This window comes from Meleagris gallopavo, chromosome 11 (genome assembly GCF_000146605.3).
Source record: "Meleagris gallopavo isolate NT-WF06-2002-E0010 breed Aviagen turkey brand Nicholas breeding stock chromosome 11, Turkey_5.1, whole genome shotgun sequence".
Lineage (NCBI taxonomy): Eukaryota > Metazoa > Chordata > Aves > Galliformes > Phasianidae > Meleagris > Meleagris gallopavo.
Genome location: NC_015021.2, coordinates 11432011 through 11455554, shown reverse-complemented (window position 1 = coordinate 11455554; position 23544 = coordinate 11432011). Strand labels below are relative to the sequence as shown.

The window sequence follows — 23544 nt, the reverse complement described above, 5'->3', positions numbered from 1 at the left end:
AGATCTTTGTCCACATTTAGTCTGATGACAGAAAGCACTCTGAGGCTTACTGTGACTTCTTCAGATACCCTCTCAGGCAAAAGTGGACAGAGGAAGCATCAGAGCTTGCCTAACTCTCTGCTCTTGTGTGGGTTGCTGCTCTGTGAGCTAGGAGTGGACAGGCAACCTGGGCCTCCAGATTTTCCTGTTGAATGACAGAAGGGTGAAGAAGGGGAGTTTTTCTTGATGCTAAGCAGCCTTGTAGAATGCTGAATAGTAAGCTTTGCTTACTATTTCTGAGTGTCAGGGCTCCTGGAAGAGCTTGCAGCACTGCTTCTCTGTCCAGGTGGGTAAAGGCAAAGTGCTATTCAGCGACAGTTTCTCTTTTTCACTCCAGCCACAGCACGCCTATGAAGTGCCAGTAAAGAGGAGTGCTGAGAGCTGAGCAACCACAGAGCATATCTGATATTCCCACTAGAGCTGCACCCTCTTCCTGAGAGTGTTGTGAATGTTGCTCATGTGGTTGGACAAGAAAGTAAACTTTAGGTGTGAACGGCAGGAGGAGACAGGGATTAACAGCTTGAACTGGGTAAAAGAAGGAAGAAATAGTGTGAGGCCTTTTGTGCACTTGGCAGGGTCTGACTGTGCCTCCTCTCTCTGCAGGCTTCTCTAGTTGTGTGGGTTATCATCCTGAGATTCATGGGGGACCTACCAGAGCCAACAATGTTTGCCAAGAACGCCACCAAGAGCGGTTCTATGATGACACAGATATATGACACACTTGGCAGAAAAAATCAAGTCCAGTTCAAGAATGACAGTCCAGATATGGTGAGATGACCAAGCTTATTTTCATATGCTTTCCCTGGTTTCTGTGCTGTTCTACTGAGACAGAAAAGCTGAGGAACCTTTGCATGCTCCTGTACTTGAAATAGCAGAATTGCAAAAGGATGCGGGGTCGGTCCCAGGAGGACAACACAGCTCCTTCTGGCCAGAGGGGCAAAACAAAAACATCTCCATTTGACTATCTTTCCTTTCTCCATGAATAATTCTTGCTGTGGATAATTTCCTATATTGGCAATATTTGTTGTAGAGAGAAAGCAAAAAGGATAACAAGATTTCCAAGGGCATCTCTTCCCTGAAACTGAAACGATCCTCCAAGTTGACAGGAAAGGTAAGAACTGGAAATAAATGGCCCTTCAGTCTCTTTGCTTGGACCTTCATCCAGTGTGCACTGATACTCATCCTCGGGCAGATTCACTTCAACCCTTACTGCTGGAGAGAGTGAACAGTTTATGACAGTGAATTGTTGATAATTGTTGAGAACAGTTTACCCAAAGCCCTGAGTAGACTAAGAACCACCCTGTGCTTAGGGCTGTCCAGGATGTACCAAAATATATTCCTAGCCAGGAATAATAGTGCAGTAACACTGTATTTTATGAGTTAGGCTGTGTGGGGAGTGAGATCTGTTCCTAACTGCCATTGCTCTCAGCAGGAAGAGTTTTAGCCAGAATGACTAAGAAGGAATGTCTCTTATTTCCAGGACAGCTGCCTGGTAAGAAGGAAGGTTTCTAGAGCACTCAAGAGCTTTGACTGGTTTCTTTCAGGTGACAGACCAGCTGAAAAGTGGAGAAGAGGGTTTCCAGGAGGACAGCTCAATCTCTGAAAGACCCATGTCCAACCTAGAAAAAGTGCACTTCATCATTGGCAATGCAATTCTGCGCCCTGCCATCAGGTAAGAAACTTGCACTTCCTTTCTAGGATGAGGCACTCATTACATCAAAGAAATCCCCCTTCCTAAATCCGTGGGGCACTTTTCTAGTGCTGGAAATGTCCCTTTTTATCTCTGAAGATTCCCAACTGAAAGTCCAAACCAAACACTATAGCTGAGACCGTAAGCCAAATACCACTTACATCTGAGACCTCTCTCCATTGTTTCCTCAGTTTCCTAAAAGTATGAAATGAAGCAGGATGCTCCCCCTCCTCCTTGTCCCAAACCCACATATGCACTGACAGACAGGAGCCATGAGACACAAGCCACATACTGTGGAGAGCTTAGAGACAGCTTCACACAAGGGAGATAGCAGTGCTATCTGGCATCTGGATGAAGCAGGAACTGTTGTCCCCACCCAGCTCCCTGGCTTGTCACAGCAGGAATTCCAGCACAGGAACTGAACTTAACTGGTTGAGTAACAAGGGGTGGCAGAGGACACTAGGCTTACATTGAGCCTTTTCCTACCAACGCCAGTTATTTCCAGCTGTACACTACAGGTGGTATCCTAGTTAATGTGGCTAAATCTAGCTCAGATCTACTTCTTTCTATCAAGCTTACAATGGAAATGTCTATTTCTGTCATCATTATCTTTTGCTTCCACGTGTTTTATTACAGAGATGAGATTTATTGCCAGATTTGCAAACAGCTCACTGAAAACAGCAGCAGGAGCAGCTATGCTCGAGGCTGGATACTTCTGTCACTTTGCCTTGGTTGTTTTCCCCCTTCAGACACATTTGTGAAGGTACATTGTTCACCTTTCCTATAGCAGCTCAAATGCCTCAGCTGACCTGGTTTCTTTTGTTTTGCAATGTTTTGACACAAATAGCCACGTAAAACATCTGGCTGCCATAGCAGCTGGTGCTGTGAATCAGCAGGAAGGGTCTCATCTCAAATGCTTATCTTGTAATTTAAAGAAATGATCAGTGTACTCACATTAAATTATTTTTCATGATTTGCCATACAAGTGAGATACTGTAGTTGATGCAGCTCTTATTTGAGATCTTTAAGAATCTAGCAAATGTTATCCTCTCCACTTCTGTTTTTCCATCATTTTAAACCCACCTTTAGTTACAAAATTACTAGTAATTAAGTATAGTCAGAAGTCCAGTGTAAAGTAACCCCACATATTTTATCAGTTCTTACCCTGTATCTCCAAGCCCCATAAAACTAAATAGATTTGGATTTGAGCTCCTTAATATATATTTTTAATACCTTAATGTCTAAATTTAGATGGATAAATCCGCCTCACCACAGAAAAACAAAGAGTGGATCCAAATTGACATCAGCCTCAGAAGCATAGAGTCCATAGATATTCCTGACTCTTTATTTATTCAATACCCTTGCTCAAATGATAAATGCTCAAACCATAAATGCTGCCAGGTGGACACAGCTTGCAACAAACCAGACACAAATCAAAGACATATTTCAACACCAGTCTTTAACCAAAGTGTGAGCTGTGCAGAATTCATGGAAGACTTGACATCCTCCAGTTCCCTTTTTCTGAATCAACACCTTCAGGAATACTCTTAATCATAAAAATAACCAATGATTGCACTAAATGCAGATCAAATATGTAAATATAAGTCCATGCTTACACCACATCATCCAAGATATCGAACCCATACAAACTCTAAAAGCTCAGTTTCTCCAGTCTTTCTTTTCCAAAGATCATTCTAAGCCACTCTATTAGCTAACAAAGGTTACTAGTGTTTTATGGTCATTTATGTTTCCTAATTCATCCTACACTCTGTGCATACAGTACCTACTGAATTTCATCCACAACGGACCCTCAGGCTATGCACCATATTGTGCTGAACGTCTAAGACGTACTTATGTCAATGGAGCAAGGACTGAACCTCCAAGCTGGCTGGAACTTCAGGTAACTTTTCTTTTTGCTTACTTATATTGATCTGTGTCATTTTATGCTAGACTGCATTTATTGACCTATGCTAACAGATTTTCCTAAGTCCAATCATGGACACACGGGGTTTGAAGACAGCTTTGTAAGTCTGCGCAGCTTCTTAGAAATGGCTCTTCTGGCTGTTCCATTAACCTAAACCCCATGGAAGACATAAGTAAGAGCTGCAGCATGTGATTTGCACACACTCAGGAGCTCCAGACCATAACAATTTACTATGGGAAACTTTGGAAGGAACTGAGCAGGGCTTATGCTTTTGAAATGGAGAGAGGATGTGTGAATGATAGCTAGGGTTATGTTGCCCTGCCCCTTCCTTTATATGTCAGCCTTAGTACTCGTAATTGGAACTCACATATACTGTAAATGAAGATCACAGTTCTATTCCTCCCTAAATCTGAGTGACCCCATTGCTTACCATGCATCCTCCTGGGCAAAATACTTCCTGCAGTCCATCTCTCAGCTGATGCACAAGAGGCTACACCCAAAAGTCAACATGCTAAAAAGGCTTCAGGAAAAATCTGTCAGTTCACACTGTCATGAATTGATCAGCTCCCCTGAGCTCTGGGGAGTTGGAAACTGGATTCCAGTGCTGCTCCAGGGACATCATTTATACTTAAGACTTGCTATACATTGAAGAAACTGTGAGCTTTGGAGGTTCACTGTGTTGACTAGGGTGAACGTACAGGGTACGTTCCTATACTCCTAAATGTAAATGCCTTCTTCAGTTTTTAAGAAAATAAGGTTTGCCCACAATTGTTTCTCTCATTTACCTCTGGCTTGCAGGCAACAAAGCAGAAGAAACCCATTATGTTTAATGTCACCCTGATGAACGGCCAGAGCATCACTGTCCCTGCAGACTCTGCCTCCATTGCCAAAGAGATCTGTCAGTTCATAGCAGATAAAACCAAACTGAAGGATATCTTTGGTTTTTCACTCTACATTGCTGTGTTTGATAAGGTAAGGTGTAGAAAAGTAGAACTGAAGCTGTCTTCTCTTTCTGTAGAGTTACTGCTGTGAGGACTGCCTCTGATTCCTGGACATACACCTGTTCTGGTCCCAGAGTTTGAATCAAATCAGTTCTGAACACCAGCTGAATCCCAGGGCAGAGCTGTACTGTTCCTGCCCTGTTCTGGGATCCCACCCCCGCTGACCTTGCATGCAGCACTCAGAGCTGCTGCAGTAGAGTGAAACTAGTAGGTCTCACACGATAGAGTGCCTGCTCAAAGATGGATTTCCCACCTGCACTGCTGAACACAATTTTCTTGTCCTGTGACACAGTACTGCTGATGCAGTCCCTGCCACATGGCACATACATTGAAACCCTGGTTTTTGCCAGTGCTGCTACTATGAGCTCATGTGTGGCATTTTAGCCTTTTTTTTAAAAACAGTAATTCTGGAGAACAGATGTACACAACAGGATGACATCTTGATGCTCACTGAGGCTCCAATTACTAAGAAAATAATAATAATTCAGACATCATGGCTCTAGGCAACCTGATCCAGCTGTGGTGTCCTTGTTCATTGCAGTGGAGTTGGACTACGTGGTCTTCAGAGGTCCCTTCTAATTTTCAGGATTCTATGATTCTATGATCATCTTAGTTTAAATTACAGCAAGACTTGCATGCACATTTAAGGGGATATACAAGGGATGAGCAAAAGTACAAGGAGTCAAACAGCAGACTGCAAATGTTGCAGCAATGCCTTTTTATCTTCCAACTAATTTTCCCCAGTAGCACCCCTAGACATAAGAATACACATAATTACCAAAGCGTAACTTCCACATCCATCTACTCAGCTTTTCAGATACTTATATTTTTGTGTTGGGAGCACTAGCTTTGCTGTCCTTCACTCAGATGCAATGAAGGCATGGCAGTAAATGCAGTGTCCCTTTGTTCTAGGTGTGGTCACTGGGTGGAGGACGGGATCACGTCTTAGATGCCATCTCTCAATGTGAGCAGCTGGTGAAGGAGCGGGGCACACATGAACGCCATGCACCCTGGAGACTTTACTTTCGGAAGGAAATTTTCACCCCATGGCACAACTCCCAGGAGGATCCCATCAGCACTGATCTCATTTACCACCAGGTCATTCGTGGGATCCGGTTTGGAGAATACCGTTGTGAGAAGGTGTGTCTCCTTATCCTCCTCTAGAGAGAGCAAACTAAATGAACATTTCCTCTGCATTTAAAAGCAAGAGGATGAACAAAGTTTCTAGCAGCTGTGCACAACTCTTCCTTTCTATGGACAATTCCAGTCCAAGTGATTGTGCCAGCTGTCACACAGCCAGCTGTAATAATTCTTTGCTTGCAACATTCAGTTCACATGACAGCTGGAGGCATGTCTCACAGAAGCAGTTTGGGTCCTTTTAAGATATCTTTGTTAATGATCTTTTTGATGCTTTGATCCCTTATGCTGGGTGGTTGTCAAGAGTTATCAAAAAAAAAAATGGAGAAAACTGCCTTCAAGCTTGAAAAAGGTTGAACAAGGGCTTTGTGACGTCTTTCTGGCCCTCTTTTAATGGCATAATTGTTTCAGGAGGAGGATTTGGTGGAGATAGGTGCCAAGTATTGTTACATCCAGTTTGGAGATACTATCCACAATGAACTTGTGCAGAAAGTGCTCCATGACTGCATCCCAGTGAAACAGCTGAAGTCCAAGCCCCTGGAAAAGTGGGTGAGCCTTATCACCTACGCACATGCCAAGGTAAGAGATTTGTCTGGCACTGCTGGGTAACCACACTCAGTCACCAGCTTCTGCTTCCTTTGCCATTTCCATCTATGAGTTGTCCATTGAGGGAAGAAAGAAAAACATCTCAGATTGCGTATTCCAGATAGGAGTGGGAGAGAGGAGAACCTTTCCACTCACTCTTCCATACAGGGCTCAACAATGAGCTGGAATGAATGAAGTATATTTAAATCTCTGAATAGAGTCTCTTTTAATGGAGTCAAGATGGGCATGGGATGAAGTACCATTTTAGTCTGGAAATAGTACCTGAATAATTGCTTTGGCACCCTAAATGTGCTAGACTCTGATCAGTCAATGGAGATTTGAGGGAAATTTGGAATCCACATACCTACAGGCAGCCTTAGCTGCATGAAGCTCTGTGCCTGGAGACTTCCCAGTGTGAATTTCCTCAGGTACTGCTGACATCACTTACAGCAGCGGGCTGCAGGGAACCTCCTGGAGCAGACCTGCTCTCGATTGTCTCTAGATCATGCAAATCAGAACTCACTGAGAAAAAACTGGTTATCTTTTTCTACCGCAGGCCCCATACACACAGGATCGGCTCTCCCGTCAGGCTGTGAAGGAACAACTTGTAGATTTCGCTCGCTTTCAGTGGCCTTTGCTTTTTTCCAGATTCTTTGAAGTCACTAAGTTTTCAGGTAATACCCCGAGCCTAAGAGACATGGACAGATGTAAGTTCAATACAGGAAGATGTCAGCATTGATAAAGAGGTGTTATTTTTCTGCATTTTCAGGTCCCAGCTTGCCCAAGAACCACTTTATACTTGCTGTAAATTGGAAGGGTATCTGCTTCTTGGATGAGTCAGAAAAGCGGCTCCTTGAGTTGACCTTCCCAGAGATAACAGGCATCCATACAAACAGGTGAGTGCCCCAGAAAGGCAAGATCTGAAGGCCCTGCTCATATTCAGAATGGGGTTCCATGTAAGAGGGTGGTATATTTTCTCTGCCATCCCCCTACGTGATTTCATCTGAACCTGGAATGGTGGGTCTGGGAAACAAGAGGGACGAGTTCCGAGCAGCCTAGAAAGGAAATGATGAAATGGCTGAATCTTCCCAGTCAGTGGAGGGAAAGATGACACTGCTCAGCTGGAATAGTGTAAGGAACTAAATGAGATTTTATTATTGCTCAGTTGTTCCATAAGAAGGGTGTTTTCTTGTTTAGAGTGAAGTATTTTTGTACAAAACATTGTAGAGCCCAGAGAACCTGAACCACTTCAGTCCTTTAGAGCCATACATTTCTAAAATAAATTAGGATCTATGGAGTTGTCTACCACCTCGGCTGTGATTGCAGATAGCTCCACATTTTTCAGATGCTCTGGTAACAAACTACTTGATAATACATAGGGCAGTGAAATCATTCGGACAGAGTTGCACTCTCATCACCCTTCGTGCCGAAGAGTTTGTCCTGACATCTGTGAACAGCATTGTCATTGCTGAACTGGTGGTGATGTTCCTGGAGGGGCTAAAGAAGAGATCACGATTTGCTGTGGCAATGCATGAGAAAAAATCCCAAGGTGAGTCCTAGAACTATTCTACAGGGTAAGGAAGAAAACTTGAGAGAACTCACAGCACTAGTTTAAAAAGAGCTTAAAGAGAAGTGGGAGAAGTTCAGCCAAGCATTGCTTTGCTCCAGGAATAACATACAGTGGTCAGCAGAGTAATACAGAGCACAAGGCAATGTGATTCAAATCATTTGCTTACAAATTAGCCTACCTTCTACTTGCCTTCTACTTGTTCAGACCTTACAGTCTACAGGCTAACAACTAAGCCTGCTTACAGTAGGAAGCTGGAGCTGGGCTCCCTGGAAATACTTCCCAGAAAAATTTCCTTCCATGCTTTACTGCCAGCTCTAGACACCATTTCATTCAAATGGAGTTCTACTGTTGCCCTCACTGAAATAAAAAATCAGGCTAGCATAGGAAATTTAACTGATTTCTCTGAAGTGTTACTGGCGGATTAGCTGTATTTACACAAACCACTTAGTGTTGCTAATTGAATTCAGGACTCAAAATGCAGTTCTCTTGTCTTTCTTGTTGAAACGTCTTTGCATTTTCTTGGTCTGTCAAGCCTGAACAGGACTCTCTTATTCTGTATTCCAGAAGACCCTGCCATCCTGTCCTTCAAGAAGGGAGACTTGCTAATCTTGACCGAGGACAAAAGGCTAGATGCAAACTCTGGCTGGATCTATGCCCAGAATGACAGGACAGGCAAAACAGGGAATGTATTTCTGGAGGAGATGTACATCATTCCTTCTCTCACAAAGCCCTCCAGTCAAGTACTGGTAAGAAAAGCTGTACAATCTCTTTGAAGAGACTGGAAGATAAATAATGGTTAACTATGATTAAACTTATAAGTGGAAATTAATTGTTCCTGCAAAGTCAGACAAGTTCTGGGTCTCCCACTGATGCAAAAGCAATTCTTTCTGCCCTGTCTGAAAACTGTCTGAAAACTAAACCTAGCCCAAACTAGGAGAAGGCTGCAGCTTTACAAAGCAGTGACTTTCAAAGTAATGGTCTGTTTGGTAATCAGGGAGTTCAGTACCTGGAATTGATAGCAATTGATTATAGGTGTGAAGTTGAATTTTCCTGCATAAAAGCAGCACTTTTCATAGAATCATAGAATCACAGAATGGCCTGGATTGAAAAGAACCACAATGCTCATCCAGTTCCAACCCCCTGCTGTGTGCAGGTCACCAACCAGCAGCCCAGGCTGCCCAGAGCCACATCCAGCCTGGCCTTGAATGCCTGCAGGGATGGGGCATCCACAGCCTCCTTGGGCAACCTGTTCCAGTGCCTCACCACCGTCTGGGGGAAAAACTTCCTCCTAATATCCAACCTAAGCCTCCCCTGTCTCAGTTTAAAACCATTCCCCTTGTGCTATCATTCTCCACCCTCGTAAACAGATTTTTCTGCAAAGCATAACAGGGTGCTTTAAAAGAACAAGTGCTTCGAGAGAGTGAACACAAGGTTTCCCATTGATCACTGCTAATAATTTTTTTCTTCAGTTTTGGAGACAGTATATTGGATTTTGTGCTAACAAGAAGCTCAATAAGTGGGCAAAAAAACCCCAAACTGCAGGTGCAGTTTGAACACGTTGTGCTGTAGATAATCACACATCTTGGTAGCCACTGCTGTTAGGTCTTTGAAGTCACTTCCCGAGTCTCTCACCCCCTGCAGCACAGAGTGCACCTCTTGGTGTGCACCACCTGCATGTCTGTGCTGAGTAACACTGGACAGCTGTGCAGAGGCCTGTCCAACTTGACATCTGTACATGGCTGTGTCCTTCCAGAGTTTGCTGATGATGTCTCCAGACCAGAGGAGGACAGCATCGCAGAACTCCTACATAGAGGAACCTGATGAAGAGGATCTCAAAGTGAAGCCTTACACACTGGAGGAGTTCTCCTACGAACACTTCAGGTGAAGCTCCCTGTGCAGTGCGAGCACGAGGAAAGTTCTAGGTTTTAATGATCACTGAAGATCGATTAGAAAGGAATCCTTTTCTGATTGGGTTTCTTTTTGTTCCCTGTAGTGAAGTGTAACTTTGGATGTGCAGAGATTCTGGCACGTCACCTTTTGTCTGCAGAAATGCAATCTGACGGGCAGTGAATTCTAGCTGGAACTTATTTTTATTTCCAGCAGGCCCTATGCTTACCTCCCATCCACTCTTCAGCACATTTAGCAGCTAGCTCTTAACATACAACATCTAAGACATCAGAATTTGGGAAAATTTAGCCTTCCAAACTTCTCTCCTTTTTGCAAGCATTCTCCTTTCTGGATTTTAAAGAAGCTGCATTTTCCCAACTTTGCTGTCTTGTATTGTCAAAGAAGATCACTGTCTTGAGAAGGAATATGCTTGGTAAAGACACGAGTCTTTTTTATAATGTTCACAGCAATACGATCTGATACTTTTGTATTGCCTGCCCTTGTCTTCTTTCAGAACTCCTGAGAAGGAATCCATCAGCAAAGCTGTTCTCCAGAAATCTCGTGGGCACAGTCAGCTGTGGGCACACTCTAAGGATCCCTTAAAACAGCCTTTGCTGAAGGCAGCATGCACAGACCCTGATGTTCGGGACGTGGCTTGTCAGGCCTTCATTGATATCCTTTTACTTTTCTCTTTGGAACCTGAGAACTTTTGGGGGAAAGAAGAGCTTCTTCCGTGGAACACCTCCACTGAGATAATACCACGTCCACATTACTGGGGGCACACTTACATTAAGCAGAGGAGGAGGAGTGGAGGGTTTAAGAGCTCTGCATGACTTAGCATTGTTTCCCTTCTCTCAGAGAAGAGTCCTATTCCCTCCCCGTGCTCCACAACATGTGATGACCCACTTAACTGAGAACATGGCTGCAGGACAGAGCGACATTTATTACATCTGCCCAGAACAGTTAATACAGCTGAAGTCATAGACAAGCAGCAACTGCTCTACAGGGAAAGGGAATGAGCAGAGAATCAGTTCCAGACCTTCATCTTAATATTTCCCCCTCAAACTCCAACAGAGTGCTTTAACACGTTAGAATCCAACTGATACCTCCCATTTACCTTTCAAATTGTCCTGCTTTTGTCCTTAGCACGGTCACCCATCATGAAGTTCATGGGGGACTACCCATCAAAGCAGACACACTCCTCCGTGGAAGTCACTGACCAGATATTTGTGGCAGCTATTAAGGAAGAGGTCCTGCGGGATGAAATTTACTGTCAGATCATGAAGCAACTAACTGAAAACAGGAACAGGTACTCACTCGTGGATAAAACTGATGTTCCCCAGAACGCTGAGGGGGGAGGGTGCACACATGCTGGCCTGATGCTTTCCCTTACAGTGCGAGGTGAGAAAGATTGCAAGGCAGCCTGGTGAGAAAATACATCATTGCAGAGTTCTTGGGTGCTTTCAGTGGCTGTTCTCCCAGTCCTGTGTTGGTTTTCAGCTTCCCAATGGCAGTGTTTCCATCCTACAGAGATGTAGTTCACTGTAGATCATGGGTATCCAACTTTTTGGCTTGCCTGGGCTGCACTGTGTGAAGAGGAATTGTCTTGGGCTGATATTTTGGTTGTTGCTGAGTGATGGGTGCACACATAAGGCCAGGCGAGGCTGCCGTGCAGGGAAGAGGGGCTGCCATGATGGCAGAGGAGCAGGGCTAATTATTAGCTGCCGTGGGTTGGACACGCCTGCAATCTAGATCTTTTACCACCAGTAAATCCTTCTGTTGTATCAATAAGCTCACACAGCTGGCTTGCATTGGTTACAGAGGCTTCTGTGCATGGATAAGTCTCTAAAACAGGCCAGAGTTTTGCTTCCTCACCTAGGAAATGGTAATTTGACCTAATTACACGGGAAATGAATTGCAAAAAGAAGCTTAAAACATTAATAAAACAATTCTAATTGTTAATAAAACAGTTTGCCAATTTCTGGCTGCCATGTACCACTGCAAAAGTTTGAGATGGAGATTCTGTATCTTCTTACTCTTGCATGAATGTTTAACTGTTAGATGGTAAATTTCCTTGCGTGCAGTAAATCTTACAAGCTTAATGCATAGTCTTAATGCATTGTGCCAGTGCTATTCCTGCTGTACTCTATTAACTTGGGCTTATGAGTCATTCAGTGTTTTGAGAGGGATCACTGATGTGGAAAAAACAGTGCTTGAAAGGTGGCTATTTCCATATGTTTTCATTAAAACAGCTACAGCAACAAATCTTTCATCCTTTCCAGGCTACTGCCCTGTGGACCACATCCTGCTCCCACATAGACACAAACACCACTGACCTGTAGAATATAAACAGGATTTAAGTAGTGTTTCTTCTTCTACAAAACCAGAAAAATAAATGGGAATAAAGAAGCCAGGACCTCTTTATTCAGCAGCATCACGGTGTCTGTTCAGAGGCAGACCTATCAGCTTCCCAGGTGGAACTACTCCAGACTGCTCAGCATTTAGGAGCAATTCCTGGGACACAGCTGAAGTACGTCACACTCCTGGCTGTGAAAGCAGGGTGACTGACCACCTGCTGGCTGCACAGCCCTTCTTGCTGATGAGGATGAGATACCACAAGAGCTACAGCTGAGAGCTTTCACAGGTGCAGAGACTGGAGGAATCAGAATGACTTAGGGTAGAAGGGACCTTAAAAGAGTTCCAACCCCCTGGTATGGGCAGGAACTAGTGTTTATATGAGTTTATACCTCGTTACACAATGTCATCTGCTTGCTCTTTTTTTCAGAGCAGGAACACGAGTAAGGGAAAGTAAACTGCAAGTAAAATGCTTGTGTTCTGAGCAAAGCTGGCCAACAGACAAACAGACACAGATGATAGAGCCCAATCCAAGTAACTGTGGCTTTCCAAAAGGATGATAGCAAGGTCACTGCTGCCAAGATGACTGTAAAACTGGAGCTTCTATTTTATTCATGAGATTTACAACTGTCATGATACTTATCAGCCAGGATTTAGCATTCTCTTCACACACAGGCTGTGGTTACTGCACAGAAAATGGCTGTCAGCTCCTGTGTGAAAACTGTTGATTTGCAGCTCTCTGCTGAATGCCACAAAGTACTTTGATAGGACTGCGTTTCTCTACCCTATAGCTGCTGTGTGGTCAAAGGAAGAATTATGTGTGGCTGCAGCAGATCTCTTTGCTTTGTGCTTACAGGTATAGCGTGACCAAGGGCTGGCAGCTCCTGTGGCTCTGCACTGGCCTGTTCCCCCCCAGCAAGTCACTGCTGAAACATGCCCAGAAGTTCATAGAGACACGTCAGAAAGAGCCACTGGCCCTGGAGTGCAAGCGGAGGATTCAAACAGTGATGAGGTAAACGGTCTGTGATGCATGCATCCCTAAGTGCTCAAACATCATCTGTCAGGTGCTGGAAAACCACAGGGACTAAAATGTTGATACTCTTACTTCCCCTTCTCTTTTTAGACTTTTTTATTTAAAATGATTATTACTTTTAATTCTCTTACGGATTTAGAACCACTAAGAGAGGTCTGAGTCACAGTTTCACTCTTCTCTTTCATTTTAAAAAGTTGAGTATCACGTACAATCACTTGATTCCTATAGCTGGGCTGTGTCAAATGCTACAAGGCATTGGGGTGAAATGAAACCCAGAGGTATCGCTGCTGAGATCCTGACCTTGCTTTCCTTTGGTGACGTAGCATGTCCTTATCCCCACCAGTGTCTGAGGATTAATCCTGATCTTTGCTGAACCTCAACATACTCTGAGTGTGTTACTCACAGTGAGAAACACCACTGAAGTCACTGAGATCTGCTAAGTGCTGATGTGGCTCTGTTGGTTTTCTGTGAAGCAAAGCAGACCCATGCTCAGAAGAGAGCATTAACACAGTTTCTAGTCTTTAAGGAAACCCAGATGAGCAAAGCCCTGATTCTTCCATGCTTGTTCACCCCAGGGCACTTCTCTGAGCACCAGACATCATCCTTGTCCTGTCTGCCCCCCTTGTCAATCTCAGCATAGAAAAGTCTGGCAACAAAGAACGAGAGGAATTTGCTAACACAGTGGCTGTCCCCATTGCAGATGAGTCTTGGTGCTGCTGGGGAAATGTCACTGCACACTGAACTTGCCTTTGAAGTGCAAGAAAAAATGCATGGCGAGGAATGCTATTCATTACTCTTTCCATGGAGAACAGTGAAAATTTCTCACCCTCCTCTATCATATGCCATTCATGCTCAAAGCCCCGCTAAGCTCTATAGAGCTTCTTTAGAGTGAAGAAAACAGTGAGGGAAAAACATAATGGACTACTTCAGAGCAGAGATCTCTTTGCAAAAATGCCCCAAATCTGGAGTGTGGGGGAGGGAAAGATTAATAGACAAAATGCTGTTTTGTGAGAGCGTTTATTTCCAAAGATTAAGCTTGTACCCACTCAGAATTTCCCTGTGACTAGCCTGCTGTCCTTAGGAAGTGGAGAGCAGGCAGCTTGAAGGCCTGACCTACAATTGCATGGAGTGGAAGCCAGTTGAGCTCTCAGGTACACCTTTCCCTCCACAAAAAGCTTTACTGCTCCATCCCCACACTCCTGGCCAGGTAACCAGAGAGCATCCTGATGGGTGTTAAGCTGGCAATGAATTCTCAACTGAGGCTACAGTGGGAGGTGGCCGTGTGCCTCCAGCCCACACTTCCTTGGTCTCAGGTGCAGGAATAAATCACAGAATTGCTAGCATTGGAAAAGACCTTAAAGATCATCAAGTCCAACTGCAAAATGATGACAGAGCAGGGCAGGTACATGCCCCTCACAGGGCCTGTGCAGCACCGGAGTACATACCATTCAACTTGGGATCACAGACTTTCCTTCTCCAAATGGAACAGCTATTGTATTTAATGGGGAAAAAGTGTTTTCATGTCTACATAACTAAAGCTAGGCACCAGACTAAGGTCTCCTTCTGAAAGATGTCCTCCACCTGAGAGAAGTCTGGCACAAAAAAGCTCTAGTGTGTAACATCTGGCAGCAGGCTGCTCTGTTCCACTGAGGATAGGAAAATACCAGCCCCAGACAGCAGTGTGCTACATTTGTCCTTATTTTAACCATATCAGTGTTTTTGCATGACTCATACTTAAAGCCCAGTTCCTCTGCTTTAAAGGGCAGCGCTATTCTGAGATATAATTTCAGAGAACTAGAGCTGTTCATGAGACAGTGATTACCTGCCAGCTCCTATGTTAGCTGTAATGCTTCTTACAGCTGTCCACACTTTTCTGAGCTGTAATATTCATTTTGAACCCGTATGCAAGTCTTTCAGCTGATGCAAGAATTAAAATAAAACATAGTGCTCCTTGTGGCTGCTGTCTTCACACTTCAGGAACAGTATGGAAAACTGTTGCTGAATACACAGAAGGGTGATGGTACTGGTTGGGAAGGTGCCTTATTCATGCAGCCTCATTGCAGAGCAGGGCATTCAATATATGTGCTAATAATCCCCTCTGTTTCTTGCTGTTAGTAGAATGAATTTGCATTGGGGTGAAGGTCCATCAGCTCCCCACATGCCACAGCATGAGCATTTCACATGGAATCTGTTGTTTGGATGTTGAACTCCTCAAAGATTAATTCCCTCACACTGATCTCTCTTACATTGCTGGTGGCATTTTGCAGGAGTGGCTCCAGGAAGTGGGCACCTCATCCTGTGGAGGTTGAGGCCATCTTACAGAACAACACCAAGATCTCACACAAGATTTGCTTCCCCAATGAAACAGAGCAGGTGAGAACTTACCTGTTTTCTCAGCCAACACATATTCCTGCAGGAGCATATTTCAAGATATTCAGTGTTCTCATTTATTCCTTTCCGCTGTGTAACAAAAGTCTTGTTGTCTCATAGACATTCGATGTGGGAACAAACACCAAAAACCGGACTCTGTGTCAGAACATCGCTTCCAAATTGCAGCTGAGCTCTTGGGAAGGTTTCAGCCTCTTTGTCAAGATTGCAGACAAGGTAACTTCTCAACTATGGTGGGGTTGCCAGACTGCCTCTCTTGCTTCCTTCCCATCCCACCTAAGCAACAATATTTGAAAACGGGCAACAAAGCAGGTCATTACTGCTGCTGTCTGAGGGCTGCAGCCTAGACTCTGAGTCTTCTGAAGAAGCTGGAAGGAGATACAGAGTTTCTATCAGTCTGTTGGTACACAAGCAGTACTGAAAGCTGACAGAGGACAGAGGCTTTCTTGCTGCTCTGCTAGGATGGTAGCAAACTGCATATTGCACACTGCCAGATTCAGCCTGTTTGCCTCAGGCTTTGCCCAGAAGATGTGCTGCATACCTACAGTACTCACTAGCATTAGGGAAAGCCGTGGTTGACCAGCACCAGTCACTGCTCTCTCTAGTTTCTCAAAACTTGCCTTGTCTGAGCTGAAGTTCAGTTTGGCTGCCTTGCTGAGATGACTCTTCTCTCTGGAACTGCATGAGGATTGTGACCAAGGCAAAAGCAGTACTGCATACAAGCAGAAAGAGCTTCTGATGTTCTGCTCTGGTCTTGAGAAGAGCAACCCAAATATCCTTCTCAATCTTACAACAATGTTTTCCTACAAGGTAAATAGGGATAAGGTAGGCATCTTCAGCTTGCTTTCAGTAAGGAAGTTAGAAAGAAAAAAGCAGCAGAGAATGGAATAACTTCCCACTCCATTTGAAATGGAAGTTGTGTAAGCCCTCCTCCTTTTCCCTTTGTATCCCCTTGCCTCTGTCTTTCCTGCCATAATTGTGCTTTCTTGCTCTAAACAGGGAAAGCAAATTCAGCTTTGCATTTGGGTATGTTGGCACAGGTAGTATTTTAAATGCTCTGCTAATCCCTCCTTTCTCCTCTTCATCACTTGGCTTCTTCTCCCAGGTGATCAGTCAGAATGAAGCAGACTATTTCTTTGACTCACTGAGGCAGCTGACAGATTGGACCAAGAGGAACAAGCCAGTGAAAGATGGTAAGGAGACAGTCAGCATGACAAGAAGCTGCATGAGATACTGCATGGAACTGGGAAAACAGCAAATAGGACTGATTCCATCTTACCATGTGTGTGACAGGATCTGATTTTGCCATTTTTATTTGTACATACGTGATTTCTGCCTGCACCAGCAGTAAGACCCAGTGACCTCATGCAGCCAGCCATGAGCTGCTGGAAGTACCAGAATCTCTTTGGGGATCTCTGCAGGAGTGTTAAAATTACACAAAATACTTGATTTGTTCCACCCAAAACACACATCTGGATGCATACAAGTTAGATAGATTGATCCTGTGTATAATCCAATGCTTTCTGGCATTGCATAATGCCAGACTGTGTATCTCCCAGCACACGTAAATAGGTTCTTTACACAGTGCTCCTCTTTCTCCTTGGGTCACTAGAAAATTGTTCTCCAGATCACTCCCTGGTGATATCAGATCACAAGTTGTACTGCTAAGGCAACACTTAGCATAAACCAGTATAACACTAACAACAGCAACTCTTTTGACTTCATTATAACCCCTACAGTTCTGTGATTCTGTGATTATAACGTATAAACTGACATCTTGAAATCTACAGCAAACTGAAACTCCACTCCAATTTCATATTGCTTATGCTGACTTTTGCTTATTTCAGGACAGTGAGGTTCAGCTTCCAGAAGCACTAAGTATCTAAGACTTTCTAGCTTCCCTCTTCTCCCCTCAGCTGTTGCAGCTGCCAAGATTTCTGAATAATATAGCATAGAGATGTTAGTGCTCTAAAACACAATTTGTTTCTGTAAAACAGCCACTGGGGAATGTACCTGAACAGAATTCAAGTGAGCTGAACATCAGCAGACAGCAGCCTGTCACCAGCAGCAAGAAACAACAAACACTCACACTGCTGGGACCTACAGCCTCATTTTCCATTGCTGAAGAGCCCAGTGCTGCACCATCACTACGTGATTGGTGTCCAGGAACTGACAACTAGTCACAGTTCCTTGGTCATCTGAAACTGCCTTTTTTCGTGGGTTGGTTTATTTTGTTGTGGATGTTTTTGTTTGTTATTTTGTTATTATTAAGAATGGAATTGTATTTCTGAAGAAACTCACAATCCAATTACAAAGGCAGAGCTCCACAGTGATGCAGGGGGCACTAATAAGACATTGTTTCCTCAGGTGCTACCATGTCTGTAGCTTATGAAGTGTACTTCATGAGAAAGCTGTGGTTGAATGTAACTCCTGGGAAGGACCTGAAAGCCGATTCCATTTTTCATTACCACCAGGTAAGCTCCCTAAAGCATAAATATGACAGCAGTCAACACCAGTCAGGAAATTCTGCAGAAAAAGTAACCACGCTGGAATGTTGCCCTCTCCCTCACCAACAGGGCAGCACAGCTTAGCCTCTGAAACAAACGTCACACAGTGCTTACACCTTAGCTATACGGTTGTGATAACAACACAGCTCCTTAATCGTTCCTTGGAGGTACTCATCTTCCTCCATGACCATATGCAGAACCTCCAGAAGGAGCCACAAGTTCTTGGGATGCCCTTGGACCATGCCTGGTGATACTCTCACCCCAACCTCACAGGTTTAGCGTGACTAAAGCGTGCTTCAGCCCTTTCTGTCTGGATTCAGAGTTGGTCTCTTCCAGGAGCTGCCCAAGTACCTCAGAGGCTACCACAACTGTTCCAGAGATGAAGCTGTCCAGCTGGCAGGGCTGATTTATAAAGTGCGCTTCAACAACGACCGCACACAGCTGGCAACCATCCCCAAAATCCTGAAGGAGTTGGTGCCAGACAATCTGCTTCGAGTGACCTCACCAGATGAGTGGAAGAAGGTATGAAAACCAGTATTGCTTCCACTAATCATACTGATCCCATAGAGCTTTATGAGAGAAGAACTACATCAAGCCACATTCCTTTTTTGATTTGAGACCTTGGAAGCACTATATAGTGATGCTATTGGACACTGCTGTTATGCCTCTTACAGTTCAGATTTTGCATCATCTCCACCAAGCCTCTGAAAGAGGCCTGGAGGGGCCTCTGTTCTTCGGAAACAGAAAATTAGAACTTGCTAAATAGTTCAAAGGTTGGCCAGCAAATCAGTGACCTTGCACTACGTGCACACTTCTCATGGCAAAAGGCTCTTTCATTCACAGAAAGGCAAGAAAGATTCAGCAGGTACTTCAAATACAGCTGGAGGGTCCACCTCAGAAAATGTGATCTGTGTCTGTTGGGAACAGTAGTGTTCAGAGTCCTGTTCCATCCCCTATTGCTCCTCTGCCCTGGAATCTGCTCCCTTTAGCTCACAGACTTTCTTCACCCAACACATGAATAAAATCCACTGGGGAGGTTTGTCCCCACCCTGCCCCATGGGATGGTGGGCTACTTTCATTGACCTGGCTGATGGTGTGATTCTCTCTCTAGTGCTAATGCTGGACAATGGAAACCTACCTATCTCCAGCTGACTAGGCTGCGTATCCCTTTTTTCCTACACAGAGCATTACTGCAGCATACAGCAAACATGAAGGAAAAACTGTGGATGAGGCCAAGATTGCCTTCTTGAAAATTATATACCGGTGGCCAACGTTTGGATCAGCCTTCTTTGAGGTGAAGGTAGGTGCAAAGGCCTGGATGTCTGGCTTTGGTAGCAGACCAGCACTAGGGGATGTGGACATAATTCCCTACCTATGTAATAATACATTAGATAACTGGCTTCCCATCATGCCCTAAGGAAAACACAATGTCTTGACAGCAGGGAGATGAGTTCTTCATCCCAGTTCCTGGTTCCTGGAAGGGGCAAAACTGCCAAACACAGGAGTACGCTGCAAATAAGTGATGCTGCTACATTCACCTTTGAGGAAAGATCAGTTGTAAAACATAGCAGTAACACAAATAGTATTAAAACCAGCTGTAATACCTAGTATTATGACTATATAGCAGGTGGGGGGCTTTTAGTTATAGGATTACTGTCCTGTCACTGTTCTCCACAACACAAGGCTACTATCTCTGGAGACTCTCTCCTCAGAGCAGAACTGTACTAAACATCATTCAGAGTGGGTATCCACAGGGAACTTTCTCTCTTTGTTGCTTGTAATTTCTCCCCACTAGGTTCTTACCAACAACTTAGTCTGCAGCCAACCACTAAGCCCACTATCAGTCTGGGAAATAACAAACCCGATTCTGCTTTATGTAGCAGTGTGCAAGTCACTGCTGTGTAGCTAAAAACTCATCCTCAGTTTCATAATACTGAAGAGCTTTAGGTTCCATTATTTATTTGGTAAAGAGGACAAGAAGCACTAGGCACTGGTAGATGCATCACAGCTAATAATTTCTTCACCTTTTCTGTTCTAGCAAACCTCTGAGCCAAATTTCCCAGAGATTGTGCTGATTGCAATCAACAAGCAAGGAGTCTCAGTGATACATCAGAAGACAAAGGTAACAGTTGTTTCTCAAGCATCTAAGCAACTGAGCCTCCTAAATTAGAGACAGCAATAGCACCTTCTCTCTCAGTGCTAGAGAGGTTAGGATCCCTTCACTTATTTTCAATGCAAAACTAAAGAAAATGTTATAGCCTCAGGTCACTCCTTTGCAGTTTCTGCACTGAAAAAGGATCGGTGTGGGGCATCTCTGAAAGCAGAAGCAGTAAATCACGATGGACCTGCATCATGGATGGGCAGTGTACCAGGGAACCTGCCTCAGAAAAATGCTTTGCAGGAAATGCATACTATCCGAAAGCTCGTGCCAAATGACAGTGTTCACCAGCCCTCCAACCTAGCTAAAGTCTGGTCTCACCAATTTCTTAGGCAAAAACAGCTTCTAAGTATTACTATTTGCTTTTAATAAGAGAATAATCATCCAGTGAGTTTTAGATTATTGTAAATGTGATGGCAGTGTGTTAAAGAAGTAAGAGGAAGTCTCAGTGTGATTAAGACTCATCTGCTCAGTGCATACCACCAGACTGGATGTAAGACCTACCTTGATCCTTGATTTATAAATGAAACAGGAAACAAAAAGACAGCTCTTTCTCTTCAGGTGTATGTGACAGCCTATTTTCATTTGAGCAGTTCAGTTAAATCAATTTGTTTCTCCTTACAGGAAATTTTAACAGTTTATCCCTTTAATAAAATCTCCAACTGGAGCAGTGGGAGTACATTCTTTCACATGACAATAGGGAACCTGGTGCGAGGAAGCAGGATCTTATGTGAGACGTCTCTGGTAAGAAGAGTTTTGTTCACTTACTTTGTCCACTTTGTCCAGACCAGCTACAAACAGGATGCCAAAACAGGATGCCAGACCATTAAAACCAGTGCAGATAACCCATGTGCTGTTATGCCAATACAACTGCAGTTTAGAACCAATTTGGTGCTCTGTAATGCCATCTGATGCAAAGAAGCAAGCTACAGAAATAAGGAAAAAAGGTCACTTCCCAAATTCTTCCCATACATAAAAATTCTATCTGAGATAGAAAAGATTGCATTTAGCCACAGAACTGCATGAGAGTATTTTCATCTTGCTTGGTTTGATCCACTGTGCAATAATGACATCTTGTAAGATTTTACTCTTAAATGAATGGTACAATCCTCTTTTAGGATTGGTTTCAGACTGCTGAAACTGAGAGAAGCATCCCTGTACTGATATTTATAGGTAAAACTGTAAAGAAAACCCTTAAAACCCTTAAAACTCTTAGGGTATAACTTCTCTCATAGAGAAGCTTGGGTTCCCAGGTATAAGATCACAGAACCAGAGGGGTAGGGTGGGACCCCTGGAGGACATCTTACCCAGCCTCCCAATGTCTAGACAAGATTCCAGCTACGGAATAAATTCTGGGTTTGAATTACAATGATATGACAATGACAGCAGAGCTGTGCTCTGTAAACTTTTGTCAATCTATGAAAGGAAGAGCAAAGGGAAAAATTGATAAACGGTTATAAAACCAGCAATAGCTGTTGGAAGAGACATCATCCATTCAGGAAAACATCTAAGAAGAAAAAACAAAGAGAAAATAATAATTATTTTTGCTTCTTGGGCTGTTTGAGAGACTTAAGACTTCTTTCTTTTCCAACAGGGTTACAAAATGGATGACCTGCTGACATCCTATGTACACCTGCTGATGAATGCAGTTAACAAGCAAAAGAGCCTCCCAGCTTGAAGCAAAAATAGAATCCACGACCTGCATTGGTGCCAAAGTACCCATCATTTCATCTTCCAGAAGAAAAAAGATTTAAAAATATTAATCTAGCTGATCAGTTTTCTGATCACACACTAAATGAACTGTGCTGCTGAAATACTAACACAGGTTCAAGTGAGCACCTGCTTTCAAATATCTTCATCTCATCTTTCCTAGGTGTAATAACAGAACTCCATTCAGATTTTAAGTTTGAGGAAGTGTAGCTGTTTTTAATCTAATAAGAGAGGAACACCCAAACCCTAATACAAGAGCCACTCCTGGTACTCAGGATCTCCTCTATTCTTAAAGAGAGACACATTAACAGGGTTCTTCTTCCCTTTCGGAGAGAAAATCCTGCCTTGTTTCCTAAGCTTTTACCAAATGCATGATTTGCAGCAGAGGTAATATTTCTTCTTCCTAGTGGAAATTCTGGAAGTGCAGAAATGCCCTTTAGTAGCAGGATAATGGGACACCTGGAAAGGTTAGATGAAAGTTTTCATCCTTTTATCATTAGGTTATGTACAGAAATTACAGTAGACTATGATAGCTAGTTACTGTCACACTATAAATGTCGCTCCTGTGTGATGCTAAGTTAGTGGGCTGGCCACTGGTTTATCACTGCCTTCGCTAAATTCAATGGCTTTCTTCCTTCCATGATTCACAAAACACTCAGAAACTAACAGCTGCTTCCTACTAGACAGCTTCTGGGAAGCCTGAACAAACTGAAATGGGTTTGGATCGTGGGCCCATTACTCAGTTGCTCCTATTTCAAGCTACAGATGTGCTATTCAGTGCAATCTGAACTGAAAAAGTCTGTCTAACAGACATCTGTTGAAAAAAGATTTCTGCTCTGTAGAAATGTCCTCAGCTTGAAGTTATGTAGACACTCATTCACAAGACAAGAACGATAGCAAAGATCTTCAGCTATGAAAGCTATTTCCTGTTTTAGGCACTGAGTTTGATTCGGTGCTTGTTCATGTCACAGACCTTTGTCAGCACACAACTTGGGACTGTCAGGAAGCAGAGCATGTGTGCCCTGTGGTGGCAGTGAGCCCAGATGCTCGCCCCACTGGACAACAAGGACTGCTTCCCCAGCGACAGGCTCTCACAGTGAAACATGGACATGTCTTAAAGCATTGCACCAAGTTCCTTGAGACTCGACCCAGCAGTGCTGGAGAAGCAGCTCTGCTGGATCTCACCAATTTGCCAATGTGTGCACAATGGTTCCCCTGTTCCCTCAGCTGTGTGTGTGTGCAGCTCAGACACTAATGGGAATTCTGTACATGCGTGGCAGGGAAGAGCCCCCCTCTCTTTGTGCATGTAAATGAGTGCCACACTTGTTAGAATAGCTGATGGTTTTGCAAACAATTAGATGCTCCTGCTGTCATGTCCATTGCTGGCAATGGAAACTTCTGAGACTAAAGACTTTGGAGTTGTTTTGTCATCCTGTGTGTGATCTAACTGACTGTAAGTGAGAAGCATTCAATACTTCACCTGTGAAAAAAAAGAAATTTTGCATCCAAAATGTATCATTTCTGGTTTTTAAATAAATACTGCAGAAAATCAACCGCAGC

General features: G+C 43.7%; 1 protein-coding gene across 1 annotated transcript in view; it reads left to right on the top strand.

Annotated features, from left to right (window-relative positions):
- MYO7B (myosin VIIB) overlaps positions 1–23537 on the top strand; it is a 49438-nt gene extending 25901 nt beyond the window's left edge. The window contains exons 25-49 of the mRNA XM_010716615.3: positions 643–807; positions 1070–1150; positions 1584–1711; positions 2366–2492; positions 3510–3629; positions 4452–4625; positions 5567–5794; positions 6203–6370; positions 6933–7050; positions 7146–7272; positions 7756–7925; positions 8511–8692; positions 9700–9827; positions 10348–10505; positions 10989–11142; positions 13045–13200; positions 15489–15594; positions 15712–15825; positions 16715–16802; positions 17977–18083; positions 18453–18638; positions 19300–19416; positions 20155–20238; positions 20899–21018; positions 21869–23537. Of these exons, the coding sequence (XP_010714917.1) occupies positions 643–807; positions 1070–1150; positions 1584–1711; positions 2366–2492; positions 3510–3629; positions 4452–4625; positions 5567–5794; positions 6203–6370; positions 6933–7050; positions 7146–7272; positions 7756–7925; positions 8511–8692; positions 9700–9827; positions 10348–10505; positions 10989–11142; positions 13045–13200; positions 15489–15594; positions 15712–15825; positions 16715–16802; positions 17977–18083; positions 18453–18638; positions 19300–19416; positions 20155–20238; positions 20899–21018; positions 21869–21952 (3390 nt within the window). The 3' untranslated portion in view covers positions 21953–23537. The remainder of the gene's footprint in view (positions 1–642; positions 808–1069; positions 1151–1583; positions 1712–2365; positions 2493–3509; positions 3630–4451; positions 4626–5566; positions 5795–6202; positions 6371–6932; positions 7051–7145; positions 7273–7755; positions 7926–8510; positions 8693–9699; positions 9828–10347; positions 10506–10988; positions 11143–13044; positions 13201–15488; positions 15595–15711; positions 15826–16714; positions 16803–17976; positions 18084–18452; positions 18639–19299; positions 19417–20154; positions 20239–20898; positions 21019–21868) is intronic.
- The last annotated feature ends 7 nt before the right edge of the window (positions 23538–23544 follow it).